General features: G+C 41.4%; 1 protein-coding gene across 1 annotated transcript; it reads left to right on the forward strand.

The window, feature by feature from the left end:
• The first annotated feature begins 181 nt into the window (after window positions 1–181).
• On the forward strand, window positions 182–10,617 carry LOC140234860 (uncharacterized). Its single transcript, XM_072314907.1, has 3 exons — window positions 182–636; window positions 8,241–8,419; window positions 8,886–10,617. The coding sequence occupies exons 1-3, from the start codon at window positions 264–266 to the stop codon at window positions 9,294–9,296; spliced, it is 963 nt and encodes a 320-aa protein (XP_072171008.1). The 5' UTR covers window positions 182–263; the 3' UTR covers window positions 9,297–10,617.
• The last annotated feature ends 5,282 nt before the right edge of the window (window positions 10,618–15,899 follow it).

Consider the following 15,899-nt stretch of genomic DNA (forward strand, 5'->3'; position numbering starts at 1 on the left):
CGCGTGAGAGCTTTGAAACTGATCCGCATCCGGGTTATTTATACGGGCGACATACGGATCGGACGCCATACTAGTTGTATAGTTCCAGTAATAGTTGCGCTGTGCTATGTGAAATACTATAGGCCTACTGTAGTCTACTATACTTGCCGCATCACAACGTATTTTCGACTCTGTGGTCAAAACTGCGTGTTACCTACGTGAGAGTTGCAGCCGAAGGCAAGGAATCACCGAGGGTGTTAGAACTTGAGTTTCGTGGAATAAAAATGTCCCATCGAAGGAAGGGCATCGCTTCTAGAATTCATCGGAACGATGAATTAGACCTGCATCTAGAACTATATGAAGTTCAGACCGAAAAGGAGGACCTCGACGCCACAAACTCATCAGAGGTCGCAGAGGCCAATGACAATGTTATCATTGACATTGGCGATGATGTGGACGTCCCAGATGAAGATGAGTCCGTGTCTCGCAGATCGAGGCGATCAACAACGAAGATCAACAACGAAGCTGTCGAAGACGACCTTGTTGAATGGCTGCGGGAAAACCCCATCCTCTGGGACTCCACCCAACGTGACTTCCGTCAGGCTAAGAAGAAAGAGAGTATGTGGACCGACAAAGCAAAGGAGTTGAACAGAAGTGGTGAGTGGGGTTAAGAACGGGGACGCCGTGCTTCGCGCGCACGGCGTCTGGTCGGGCTAACGTTAGGCGTCCCCTAACCCCCGGCGCTCCTTCACAGAGAGGACACTGTGGGAGCTTCGGAGGGACGCTTCGCGTTCGGGCTGGTCGCGGTTTTACTTAGGCGTCCCCGTGTGCCAGCAAGCACTTGTGTACAGCGACAGGGCTGTGTATGTAGTTAGATTCTACATAGGATTCTAGAGGCCCTAAACATATTTTTTCTAGGTCTGTTGATGCCCCATGGAGATGATGATTGATTGAGAGTGAGTTTAGTTATTCAACTTTGTGCGATGAAGGGGTTTTTTAGCTATGTAGTAGACTCTTCTAGCTAGGCCCCGTAGTCTAATGTTAGGGATGTTCAATGTCGTAGAGATTTTATCCTTTTTAAGTTCTAGGGTCTATTTCTAAAAGTAACGTTACTCACCATTCATTGTTTCTATGAGATCTAACGTTAATAGATCTGAATTTGATGTGAGGTATCCATGGGCGTAAATCCCGGGGGGGATGGGGGGGATATATCCCCCCCTGAAATGGAGGAGGGGGGGATGGCCTGTACAATCATCCCCCCCTGAATTTTGAGGGGAAAAAATGGAGGAAGCAGAAATGTGATTGTATCAATTTTGGCATATTGCATGACGCTTGTACGCCGGCCTTCAGACTGGTAACAGAGCTGAACAGTATTCTATCTTGTAGGAAAATGTATAATTTTCTCAAGCGCTCGCTCGCTTCGCTCGCTCGCGAAGAAAGTAACATCGACATACACTGTAAGGTATGGCTCAGGCGTTGACAACGTCAAATAGTATAGGTCTACATATAAACATGCTATGACGCGAGTAACTGGGGACCATCTGCAAAATATGTACGAAAACATACAAACAAACAATAACAACAACTTTATCGCCATAATTGAATCCCCTCCATTTCCTGAATCATTCCTGAGAAACGACAGTGACCGATGACTCAGTTAGGATATATCTATGGGCATACCAAGGGAAGATCAGGGACGTCGAATCTATGGGGGGCAAAGGGGCATTTGCCCCGCCCCAAAGGAAGTGTTTAGACAGACAAATCATTTATCCCCCAAGCAATTCCCGAGATGAGGACAAATCTCGAACTTTCTTAATGGAAAATTGTCCAAATATCGCCAGAACTATGCACCAGATCGTTGTATTGCAATCATGAACATGCAAAAGGTCCGCTATACAGGATAAGGGATAAACTTTGTACACTTTTGACATAGACGTATATTCCCTAATCTATCAACGAATGTGCAGCAGATCTTTCACTTAACAAAAACAACCTAATATGTATAGAGGCGTCGATGGGGGGGGGGATGGTTCTCAAATAAAAGTGGGACAAACAAAAGCGAAAAATATAGCTACAAACGGCAGTTTTTGGAGTGTAAAATGTTCAAATTTTAAAGCTCGCTCGCTCCGCTCGCTCGCATTTAAAGGGGATGGCCAGTAACCAATCAGTGGGAATCAGTGGGAATGCTGAGGGATGATTGTTCCAATCCTTGTGGGATTAATTTAAGAGTACATTATATATCTACTGTTGTGTGAAAATCATTTGCTTCAGAACGGTCTCATATTCAAGTAATGTGCAGATTAATGTCCCGTCACTGACCAGGCACGCTAACCTGGAAACATTAAACTGCACATTACTTGAATATGAGACCATTCTGAAGCAAATAATTTTCACACAACAGCAGATATACAATGTACTCTTAAATGAATCCCACAAGGATTGGAACAATCAACCTCCAGCATTCCCACTGATTCCCACTGATCAGTTACTAGCCCTCCCCTTTAACCGCTATGCCATTCTGCAGATGTTGCTGCCAGTGATTGACAGCAGGTGCACCCGGTGCGCCTCCCTTAATTTCCAAAGCGAAAATATAGCTACAAACGACAGTTTTTAGGACTGGAAAATGTCAAAATTTTCAAGCTCACTCGCTTCGCTCGCGAGCATTTAATCAGTATGCCATTCTCCTGATGTTGCTGCCAGTAATTGCCGGCAGTAGCCCCCGGTGTGCCCCCTTAATTTCCAAAGCGAAAAAATACAGCCACAAACGGCAAGCTCGCTCGCTCCGCTCGCTCGCATTTAACCGCTATGCCATTCTCCTGATGTTGCTGCCAGTAATTGCCGGCAGTTGTCGGTGTGCCCCCTAAATTTCCAAAGCGAAAAAGTATAGCTACAAACGGCAGTTTTTAGACTGTAAAATGTCAAAATTTTCAAGCTCGCTAGCTCCGCTCGCTCGCATTTAATCGCTATGCCATTCTCCTGATGTTGCTGCCAGTGATTGTGAGCAGGTGCGCCCCCCTTAATTTCCAAAGCGAAAAATATAGCTACAAACGGCAGTTTGGGGACTGTAAAATGTCAAATTTTTGAAGCTCGCTCGCTTCGCTCGCTCGCATTTAATTATTATTCCATTCTCCTGATGTTGCTGCCAGTAATTGCCAGCAGTTTTCGCCCGGTGCGCCCCCTTAATTTCCAAAGCGAAAAATATAGCCACAAACGACAGTTTTGGGGACTGGAAAATGTCAAAATTTTCAAGCTCATTCGCTTCGCTCGCTCGCATTTAATCATTATGCCATTCTCCTGATGTTGCTGCCAGTAATTGCCAGCAGTTTTCGCCCGGTGCGCCCCCCCCCCCTTAATTTCCAAAGCGAAAAATACTAGTACAGCCACAAAGGACATGTGGGACTGTAAAATATCAAAATTTTCAAGCTCACTCGCTTCGCTCGCTCGCATTTAATCGTTATGCCATTCTCATGTTGCTGCCCGATTGCCGGCAGTTGCGCCCGGTGTGCCCCCATAATATCCAAAGCGAAAAAATACAGCCACAAACGGCAGTCTTTGGACTGTAAAATGTTAAAATTTTCATGCTCGCTCGCTCCGCTCGCTCGCATTTAATCGCTATGCCATTCTCCTGATGTTGCTGCCAGTGATTGTGAGCAGGTGCGCCCCCCTTAATTTCCAAAGCGAAAAATATAGCTACAAACGGCAGTTTGGGGACTGTAAAATGTCAAATTTTTGAAGCTCGCTCGCTTCGCTCGCTCGCATTTAATTATTATTCCATTCTCCTGATGTTGCTGCCAGTAATTGCCAGCAGTTTTCGCCCGGTGCGCCCCCTTAATTTCCAAAGCGAAAAATATAGCCACAAACGACAGTTTTGGGGACTGGAAAATGTCAAAATTTTCAAGCTCATTCGCTTCGCTCGCTCGCATTTAATCATTATGCCATTCTCCTGATGTTGCTGCCAGTAATTGCCAGCAGTTTTCGCCCGGTGCGCCCCCCCCCCTTAATTTCCAAAGCGAAAAAATACTAGTACAGCCACAAAGGACATGTGGGACTGTAAAATATCAAAATTTTCAAGCTCACTCGCTTCGCTCGCTCGCATTTAATCGTTATGCCATTCTCATGTTGCTGCCCGATTGCCGGCAGTTGCGCCCGGTGTGCCCCCATAATATCCAAAGCGAAAAAATACAGCCACAAACGGCAGTCTTTGGACTGTAAAATGTTAAAATTTTCATGCTCGCTCGCTCCGCTCGCTCGCATTTAATCGCTATGCCATTCTCCTGATGTTGCTGCCAGTGATTGTGAGCAGGTGCGCCCCCCTTAATTTCCAAAGCGAAAAATATAGCTACAAACGGCAGTTTGGGGACTGTAAAATGTCAAATTTTTGAAGCTCGCTCGCTTCGCTCGCTCGCATTTAATTATTATTCCATTCTCCTGATGTTGCTGCCAGTAATTGCCAGCAGTTTTCGCCCGGTGCGCCCCCTTAATTTCCAAAGCGAAAAATATAGCCACAAACGACAGTTTTGGGGACTGGAAAATGTCAAAATTTTCAAGCTCATTCGCTTCGCTCGCTCGCATTTAATCATTATGCCATTCTCCTGATGTTGCTGCCAGTAATTGCCAGCAGTTTTCGCCCGGTGCGCCCCCCCCCCCCCCTTAATTTCCAAAGCGAAAAAATACTAGTACAGCCACAAAGGACATGTGGGACTGTAAAATATCAAAATTTTCAAGCTCACTCGCTTCGCTCGCTCGCATTTAATCGTTATGCCATTCTCATGTTGCTGCCCGATTGCCGGCAGTTGCGCCCGGTGTGCCCCCATAATATCCAAAGCGAAAAAATACAGCCACAAACGGCAGTCTTTGGACTGTAAAATGTCAAAATTTTCAAGCTCACTCGCCCCGCTCGCTCGCATTTAACTGCTATGCCATTCTCCTGATGTTGCTGCCAGTAATTGCCAGCAGTTGCGCCTGATGCTGCCCCCCTTAATTTCCAAAGCGAAAAAGTATAGCTACAAATGGCAGTTTTTAGACTGTAAAATGTTAAAATTTTCATGCTCGCTCGCTCCGCTCGCTCGCATTTAATCGCTATGCCATTCTCCTGATGTTGCTGCCAGTGATTGACAGCAGTTGCGCCTGGTGTGCCCCCCCCCCCTTAATTTCCAAAGCGAAGAATATAGCTACAAACGGCAGTTTTTGGACTGAAAAATGTCAAAATTTTCAACGCAAAGAGATTTCACCGTAGGAGGGGGAAACTCCCCTACCATACCCTCCCCCCTCGCTTGATTCGTTCCCTCACATAACCGCTCCTCCTAAGATAAAATCCTGTCTGCGCCGATGATAGGCTCCATTATTTAGTAGGCCTTCACAGTGATGTCGCACAGCAAGAGCTGAAATACCACGATTTTGTCATTCAATAATATATTGTGAATATTTCATTTTCTTCTTGTTTTTTTTTAAAGAAAAGAAAACAAAATTTTCACCACAAGTGAGCACCAGATCGCTGAATTTCAGGTCTGAAAATGCAAAATCTTCCTCGTGTGTATGGGAGAGGGATGCCCCCCCCCCCCCCCCCCATACACACCCTTCCCCCGTTCGGTCGTTCCGCTCCCTCTCACAGATATTTCCCCCCCCCCAAAAAAAAAAAAAAAATGTCATACTTTTAAGGCCTGATTTTCCGCCGAAAGTCGTCTGACAAGCAAAAAAAAAAAAAAAAGCAACAAGAACAAAAAGTCTTTATGTTGTTGCTGCCGCTTTTCTCCCACTTTATATTTCATGCAAAAGAGTGGGGCATCCGATCCCTGTAAAGTGTGTGTGTGTGGGGGGGGGGGGAGAGGGGGGCACAAAGCTTCTCCCCCCCCCCCAAAAAAAAAAAAAAAAAAAAAAAAAAAGGCTGCGCCGGTCCGGTTATGGGCTTGTAATCGTGGTGATGGTGACCATCCCCCCCACTCCTCAGTATGGATTTACGCCGTTGGAGGTATCTAACTGTTTTATACACAACAGAATAAATATACTCCGGCTGCGCCTTGCGGAGCTGCCCTGGAGTCGATGTCATGATGTCGCAGGAAATTGGTCCTCTGATTACAAGTTCAGTTACTAGTATTGCACTTCTCCCGTTTGACTAATACGTTGGAGTGAGTGTACACAAGAACATTTAACGAGACAAAAAATTATTCAAGTAAACATATGGTAAATAAGATGAAGTGGCACAATGGTGAATGCTCTGCGAGATGGCCAAATTAGAGATGGAAGGAGAGATAGAGAGAGAGAGAAGTTCGCAAGTTCGATGTCCAATGATGAAGTTGGGTGAGTGTACAATTTGACGTTTCTGTGCTTTCACGTCAAAAGCTGCTCAAGGAGTGTGTGTGTGCATGAAAAGTTGAATTTTGTGAATGAATACTAGTAGTTGTAATTATGTAACAGGTGTACAGTAGGAAACTTCTTCGGGACGTGGAGTGAAGGAAGGAGGAGATTGGTTGGAAAGGATAGTCCATCTCGCATTGCCATGGTGACCGGAGGGTGACCAGAGTTGAAGTTACATTGTTCGAGAGGAATTTCAGGTGGATGATATAATGAGTGCGAGCGATACAGTGGGCCTGAGCGGTCGTAAAGTTGTGCTTATATTACGTTGTAGTGTGGCCACAAGCGGATATACAGCTGTACAACTTTGTAAGTCAAAGAGTGGACGAAAACGGTTCTTAGTAAAGTGAGAATTATGAAAGCATGGCTCATTGTGCTGCTACAGTGAGATGGACAACTGAGAAACCACTTTGTTATATGATAGAGCTTTCCATTCTTGATATATATCTAAGAGGAATTCAAAGTTTATTTGATGAAAGTAGTGTTAAAGTGGCTGAGATTTCTAACAAAAAACAAAGTACATTGTAGCACACAAAGCAATCCTTATGTGAGTCCCTATCCCACCAGCAACCGCCAATGAAGAATTCGGGCTCCCAAAATCCCACGATATACAATCCGTTTACAACAGAGTGCCCAGGGTTTCGGTGACCCCAACACATAGAATTTTCTTACGTTACTGGTTGGAGTAGGTTACAGTGCTCCGGAGTCGTGAATCACATGCACCTTTTATTAGGATCGCTTTGTTTTGAATATCTCGGCCATTCCCAACCATTTACAGTATGTTACGAAGGGCAATATTTTCAGGAGTTGTTAAGTGAATGTTAGTCTTGAAAGTCTTACAAATACACAAAAACAAAGACACTGGTTTAAAAAAAAAAATATATATATATATGTACAGATCTAGATGTCTACATTACGTTATTATTTTCAATGCACGTGTCATAGAATATAATCTATCTAGATAGATGAATGGTACTTTATTGAGGTATCCATGTCTCGCAGTCATAAGACTGAATTGCACCAGGGAGGTGGAAAGAGATCTCTTTCCACCTCCCTGATTGCACATAATGTCAAAGAGACAACAAGGATTACTAAACAAGTGCACATACAAAAGAAACAAGTAAAATACAGACAAACAGACATTAAAAACAAGGTTTTACAACAAGACATGTAAACATGCAGACGGGGCAAGCCGTAAACATTACATAATCATAACAAAACAAAACAAAAATGTAGAAATTATGCTGAGATATTCACATTCCACCTCAGATTTAGAAAAAAAGTTTGATTTATCACAAGACTACAATCTTGTATATAGCATAAATTGTTCAAAATGTTCATGTTTTATGGGCCTACACCTTCACCATACAATACAAAATTTGTGCCTCATTTGTCTTTTTTCTCTTTGTCATCCACTCGGTACAAATGTGTATGGTGATAAAGTCATGGGTGAGAAAAGTGATTCTGGTGCATGAAAAAGATGTGAAAGCTGTCGATTACTTATATTCCAATATGAAAAATCGTGTCCGGAATTATATAATTAGATTTTTATTACCTGAATTACCTTTGAATGACACCCAGTGAGTCAAAGAATGCAATCTGGATTAAATTTGTTATGTTTCCATGCTAAAAGATAACTTTTTATAGAAAGGTTAAGTTGGATTACAATCCATGCATGTTTTCCAAAAATAAGAGTGGATAATTTACATAATTTTGCAAACTGCATAATTTTCAGGACTTGGTGAATTGAAACCAGAGTGTTAATTTTGCTTGAAATTTCATTATCCGAGTAATGAATTCAGAGCAACAACAACAAAAAGATAAGCATCTGGTAATACAGTACACTCTCATATTGTTACATCTTTCACACACTGTTGCGTAAGATATTTTTCAATGTCATGTCCCTGCAGGCAACTTCCTCAAGGGCTGGTATAAGAACCTCCGTGACCAATTCGTGAAGCTTAAGAAGGACAAGTTGGGGGATGGAGCCCGCCGATTTACCTACCGGGAGCAGTGGGTGCTGGAGCGTTTTGAGTTCTTGGCTCATACGGTCATATTGCGCAAGAAGAGTCCCTACGGCACTCGTAGAGTGAGTAAATCATTTTGCTTTGATTAATACATTGGCTCATTAAAATGTAAGCTAGGCAGGAATCTTGGGATGAATGTCCTTACTGGCTTTTTGAGTTTTGAAAACTGCTTAGTACGTCTTTGCCCCCCCCCCCCCCCCCTTATTGAAGTATTCCTGGCCACACTACTGCTTCAGCCCCCTCCTTCGACGACCAAAAACTAATAAAGAGAGAATACTTTTTTGTCAAACTATTTTGTGAACTCCCTGTGTTACCCCCCTCCCAATTCCAACATATTGGAATCCACTTTTGTATGTGTTGAGGTCAAGATGAATATACAGTGGGTAAGACTTTTCTTGTTATTTTTTATTTCTGAAAATGCTGAACAGTCATTTTCTGTTTAATGATTGCCACTTCAATATTGCAGAATACTGTTCTTGCCAAATTATTTCATATCACTTGATGTTCCTTCTGTCTGTGTGTTCCCAGGTTGCCATGACCAAGGCAATGGAATCTGGCAATTTGGAACAAGCCAAACATATCACCACAATGAACCGTGACAGTATCAACTCAGTAGATGACCCCATGCCCAGTCCATCACGCAAAGCTGTGGCCAAGAAGAGGAAGAGGGCTGAATCCCCCAGTCTGGTGGAGGTGACCCGCCAGCTGTCCACCGCCCAGACACAGGTTCTCCAGTTGCAGCAACAGCTCATGGAGCCAGTGGATAAGAGGACGTCCTACTTGGAGTATTTCAAGTCGGTTGTCAAAGATATCTCCGAAGAGGAGTGGGAGGAGTTTCACAAGATTTCTGTTGAACTAGAGTTTGAGTGGCGGAGAAACGCGAGGCAGAGGACATCACAGAATGTCATGAACTCTATCCTGGTCGCAGCCAACCCTTAATTCACCTGCAGATAGGCAGTACAGTAATTGATCCTCAATATACGCGCAATTTGCTTTGCTACGCGCAATTTGCTTTGCTCGTATAGCTCACTCCAGGCCCGCAAAACTGACCAGCTACATGGATGTTATGCTCATAGAATGCCCACAGATGACATGCCTTTCTGGCGCAAAGCAACAGATCCACAGGCAACCTACGTACTTCAAGCTGGGTAACAGCCTGTGACTTATGGCCACTACAGGCCTCCTTCTGTTGTTCTGCATGGACCTCTCAAGGCCATCTCCCATGACTCACCTGAAACAAGTTTTGAGCATGCTCAAGTTGCTCAAAACTTGGTTGCACAGGGAAATCAGACTTGCGTGAGGTGCGGGCCATCTGCGGGGACCATCTTGGTAGCAAAATTATTCCCTGAAGTCACACGCAAGTCTTGCCTAGAAAGGTGTAACAGGGCTTTATAAAGAAACCGCAGCACAGTAGGCCCTACATACCACAGCATGCAGTGCATGCAGGCAGAGATAGAACGTAGGATGTGGTTTCGGATGGAGGAGCCAGTCCAGCGCAACCAGCGAGCAAGCTGTGGTCTGACTGTTTACGGACAGAGTCTACCGACTACTGTACAGAAGTTGCCCGAGTCTAAAAACAATAAATGAATGAATGAATAAATGAAAAATAAAAGAATAGAAATAATGGAAATAACAAAACCAACACTACATGATGGTGTTATATGATAGAAATAGCCTTGGCTATGGTCTGCTCAATGACCGTCAAGAAATATACAGCTGGGTTAAATCGATATATTTAAAACGTGGCATGAAAACTAAAGACCAAACTCTATATTTAAGAAAGTGACATTGCCTAGCTACCCAACCCCTATCCAATCGGAGACCTACCAAGTCTTAAGCCTATGGCGCGAATCTCACTCCCCAGCAACCCATCTCATGCTCACCCACCCAACAATCATTTTCTCATGCCTCCCAGAAAGAAAAAAGGTAGCAGGTAGATCAGTAATAAATGGTGGATGAGAAGCCTGCTAATGCTGAAGCGAGTAAGGCATAAAATGGTGTCTTTCTCTTAATTATTTCTGCTGGCTACAGGATACATGTTATGGATATTTTCCTTCTAAAGAAATACTCCATAGAGGTCTCTAAAATTTCTGCCATCTACTTAAGTTATGTTAGTCATACATTCTAGACTCATTCACCCTTGACCCAAATTCAGGCAAAAAATGCTCAAAATGATGTCTTGCAGAACTATCTTCCATGACAAATAGATGAGAATTATACGCTAAAATTGTACAAGTATTATAGAAAGTGTGCTCCAAAATGCAATTTTTTATTTGAAAAGAACTCAGAGGGGCAGGGGGGGGGGGGGGGGGGGGGGGTCCGCTCCGCCTTAATCCCACCCCCCCCCCCCCCCCCCCCCCCCCCCCGTCTCCTTCAGTTTCTCACTCCCAGCCAGTTTAGAAACTTGGCATCTCTGCGATCCATACCTAAGAGGTGATAATAATTATATCTATGTAGGTCCTGCCAAATGTTTGTAATACTGTAAATAGCAGAGTTTATTACAAAACTGCAAATTACAGTGTAGTTTTCAATTGCCTGTGTGCAGAGTCAATTAGTTCATCAATAACCAACTGTTGGAGAGGAAGACTGAGCAGAGTCTCTCAAAGTAATAAGAAAGCTGAAAATTAAAGGACAAGTTCACCTTCATAAACAAAAGGATTGAGAGAATGCAGCAATATTAGTAGAGCACATCAGTAAAAGTTTGAGGAAAATTGGATAATCGATGCAAAAGTTATGAATTTTTAAAATTTTTGTGTTGGAACCGCTGGATGAAGAGACTACTAAGGCTTGTGATGTCATATGAGTATGACAGTATAAAGAAATGTAAAGAAAATTCAACATAATTTCACTTTTTTCGCATAATAAAAGAGCATGCGACTTACCTCTTTCTAAAGGTAAAGGGAATAATATTACCCATAACATGTCAGTAACGAGTCAAGGGAATGTGTACTTATTTCAAAAGATGAAATTTTGTGAAATTCTCTATATATTTTCCTTATACAGTATTGTTGTACGCATGTGACATCATACACTGCAGTAGTCTTCTCATCCAGTGGTGACTGCACAAAAATTCATAACTTTTGAATGGATTGTCTGATTTTCCTCAAACTTTCAATGATGTGTTCTACTAATATTGCTAAATTCTCTCAATCCTTATGTTAATGAAGGTGAACTTGTCCTTTAATATTCTAACTGGGGGGGTCAAATTGACCCCCCCCCCCTCGACGTTTCGCACCACGATTTCGCAACGCGCAAAGCTTTTGCCGCGTCGTTTCACAACTTTTTTCATTGAAGTCTCCCGCATATTTTGAGACCTAATTTGCGACGTCCAGGTACATCGTTTTGAAGTTACGTAATGTTTTGCATACGCACGTCACCCAAAAAACAGCTCAAATTCATGATATCGTGTGCAAATCCAATGCAAATTGTGTTTTTGGTTAAATTGATATAAATTAGATTATTTCAACTTTTAACCATCGAAATTAATCAATTCTAGTGTAGATAAGCCTGAAAAAGTGCAACAAGTTTTGGCAAAAAAACAATAGAAAACATAAGGTTGAAAAAACAATAAAATACATAAGAAATTAACAAAACAATAAAAAACAAAAGAAATTAATTTCAATCAAGCTATTTTTTTACACAAAAATTGTTTGATGTGTCTTGAGGAATTCTGACACAAAAATTTAGCAATTCTCCAGTCTTTTTAATGGAGTTATAGGTGAATATATGATTTCATGCCCAAATTTGCATAATTAATTTATTAAAAATAGAAAGGCAATATTTTTCTATTGTATGATGATGTAATCTTGTAGTTGACATCCAGCTCTATCTTCAGGCAAAATTTCGCGGTGATCGCGCGATCGGCGGCCGAGATCTAATGGGGGGGTCAAATTGACCCCCCCCCCCCCCAGTAAAAACTTGGTCTGAAATAGCCCAGTTAGAATAGGGTTAAGATACTTTCATAGAGCAGTTACTCTTAGAAAAGAATGTGCATGAATGGGGACCTATTTAATCGTTTATATACTGTACAAGCTGTTATTTTTGCGAGGGTTTAATTTTCGCGAATCACAGTTGGTTGCAAATTAACAAGATGCTAAAATGTATCCATGCACTAGGGTAATACTGCATTTACACTTGTACGTTTGCGTGGGCGTCTATTCGCAAAAACATCTTGCAAAAATGTCTATGACCTCCTCAGGCGCAAAAATATCTGTACGTGAAAATAACAGCGTATACAGTATCAGTCAAAGATGTCTACATGTACAATGATAAACCATGAAAGAAACACTAAATGTTAAGTTATCGACAAATGGTCATTGCACAAGGTTTAACATGTACATAATGTACAGGATTTATTACTCTGATTAGGACATGTACACTGTATACTTTGAATTTGATACTACAACAGTCTTCTGAATAAAAGAAATATGAAAGATATTAAATAGTTTCTGAAATATGGTATTTTATTGAGGTTTGCATGACAACAAAACTTCAAGTGTATGAACCTAGGAATTTGCATCAGGACTGTATTCTCTCTTTACTCTTTTTATTTACGACAGTGTAGCATTCTATCATTCCATTCATTCAATATCGTAAAGTCTGATGTTGCTGAACAGTGCCTTTATCAATATACATGTATAAAGAAACTGAAGGATCTCTTAGACTTTTTCAGACATTTCACTTCTGCATGTCTTGTTTGGGCTTTGTCATTAACATTTCAAATCAAATGAACAGAATGAGTGATATTTAATGTCTGCTTGAGTCGTATTTACTCCTTCAATGTATTTCACACTGGACTCCTGTTAAAATGAAGTCCTTGGGACCAGCACTTTTTTTTTTTCTCGTTACAACCGAACAAATACACAATAAAAAATTTTTTTTAAATTGAGCACATAATGTTGCCACCTGAATTTTTACTTCATTGTAACCAGAATTTGGTAATAACTGTGTTCGATATAACGGGAGTGCACTGTACACACACTTGGTAGTACAGCTGTAAAAGTTAGAACCTTTCAATTGCTGAAGTATATACACTGTATCTGTATGTCTTATTTGCTTTTTGACTTATTTCACATGAAAATAACAAATACTCCATGACCATCTGATTATACATCTAACAGAAAATTACCATTGCCTCCATTGTAAAACAATGACAACAAAAACAACAAAGTTATACAAAATACACTGTTACTGCCCTTTTGCAGAGGAAAAAATGAATTAAATTGTAATAGCAAAGGCACAAGCTGAAGCCCAGTACATGTACCACTGAATATTTAGTTGCCAGGGAAACAGAAGAACAAAATGGTATGAGAAGGGTCTGGGACTGGGAGTGCAGCATGTGATCACTGAACCTCCCTGTGCATATTAGGAAAGGTTTTGCATTCACTCCTGATGGTAAAATTATATTACAGTATTTTACGACTGTACCACCATACTTCTCATGCACAACTGGTACCATTTGATGTGACCATTGCAAGAAATCCAAATACAAGTACTGTATCAAGTGGAAGTCACTTTCTTTCTGTTTTTTTTTTTCTTTTGTTCTGTGGCAGTGAGCCATTCTCAATTGCAAAATGTCACTGTAAGCTTTCATGACAAGTTAAATTGTACCCAATCGTCTGCACTTTTTTTCTTTCCTTCAATTTTTTTCTGGCAATATTTTGGATGGGTGTGGCCACAGTTGCCCTATCAACTTTCATCAATATATTATTTTTCTTCTTGTTTCTCCTTTCAATTTTCACTTGCAGTGTACATGGTCCTACTGAATGCTCGCTGTACTGCGAGGAAAGCTGCAGAAGTTGATATGAAGCTCATGAAAAGAAAGAAACTTAATTAAATGTGGTATAAATTCCCAAGAGATTGGACTGTCATGAATATACAGTGGCATGAGTATCAGTGAGTTTCGAGGGTAGGGTGTTTGCTGTGTGGGTGTGGGTCCTCATGAACCAGTCAGCATGGTCGGTGGAAAGATAGGCGCCTCTCTGATCTGGGCAACCATATTCATGAACACTCTCAGTGGTGTTGTCACGGCACTCGTCTTGTTCTCACACTTTTTACTGCCCCATTTTGCATCTTCACAAGGAGAAATGCATTGTGCCACTGAAGTGAGTAATCTGAGTAGAAACATGCTTTAGGGGGACAGGTTTTCTTCAACTTGTCTCCTTCTCTACAAATAAAATTTGTGTAATCACAACTGCTGATCAACATTTGTAACAAACATGTCGGGGGGAAAAGGAACCAAGTTCATCACATCACTGCCAGCACCCAGGGGTAGCCTGGTGGTAGTGTCACTGCCCAAAAAGCAGTAGATGACTGGTTTGATTTCCCGCTGGTTATTTTTTTTTTTTTTCTGACCAGTTTGTTAAAAAGGTAGATCAGCAGGTGAAAAATTGAAGAAAACTCGCCTACCATATATCTTCACCCCTCCGCTTGGTAATCTCTTGCTTGTATGGAAACATGATCTTCTGAAAACTGAGAGTTCGAACATGCTTGTTTTGTGGGCTAAATCACGCAAATGTATTACTCGCAAAATGACAGGAATAGTATTCATGATCACTAACACATTCATAACAGCATATTTTCAAATGGAGAGGCATGTGTGTTCACAGTATTACAGATTAGCCACACATGTCATACACTACAGTGTATATACTTGAATGCATGCATAGGATACACGTAAATGCAAACGTGGGCATATATCCATACACACACAAACATACACTGTATATGGTACACATAAACATTGATATGTAGCTCTGATGAGAAGTTAAGGCAGATTAATCAGAGAGTACACTGTTTATTACATGCATCACTTAACAGCTTCATAAACTGGTTCTACATGGCAATGAAACACAGTACTCACAAATCTTGATTAAAATGGCAAATTTATGTGCAGATTTCTCCATGCGTAAATAATAGCATACAGTTTGCAGTGCATCACTGGCACCATTAAAAACATATTTGCAGATTTTATACACATAAATGAAACATATTATATCCCATCATGAATGGCTTTGTTAACTACAACTTTCTTCTCCTCCTTATTTTCCTCTTCTTTCTCTTCTTACTATGTCTCTCTGCATGACTGGCTTACCACTTTTGTCTCTTTATCTGTTCAAAACAGGAAGACATTGATACCCGGTAATTCAACAGCCATCATGTAATGTGTTTGTAAAAATCACCTCCCTGGTACATGTGTATAGAAATCATTTGCCCTGCACTGGTCACTTCTGACTGGTGATAGTCTCGTGAGCACCATGAATACCTGTACACCTTTGTGTTGTTTAGCCACAGCAGCCAATTCTGGATGCAATATGAAATCATTGTTTCAAATCATCATTTGTGCAACAGGTTGGGCTTCATCCCATATCTACATAATAATTGGCTATAAAGAACTACAGTGGACTCCCGTTATAACGAAGTCCTCAGGACCGGCAGTTTTCTTTCGTTATAACGAAATTTCATTATAACCGAATGAATAAACAATAAAAATACATAGAGTTGATAATGTTGCGGCCCTAAATTTTATTTCGTTGTAACCGG

The sequence above is a fragment of the Diadema setosum genome, chromosome 11 (assembly GCF_964275005.1).
Source record: "Diadema setosum chromosome 11, eeDiaSeto1, whole genome shotgun sequence".
NCBI lineage: Eukaryota > Metazoa > Echinodermata > Echinoidea > Diadematoida > Diadematidae > Diadema > Diadema setosum.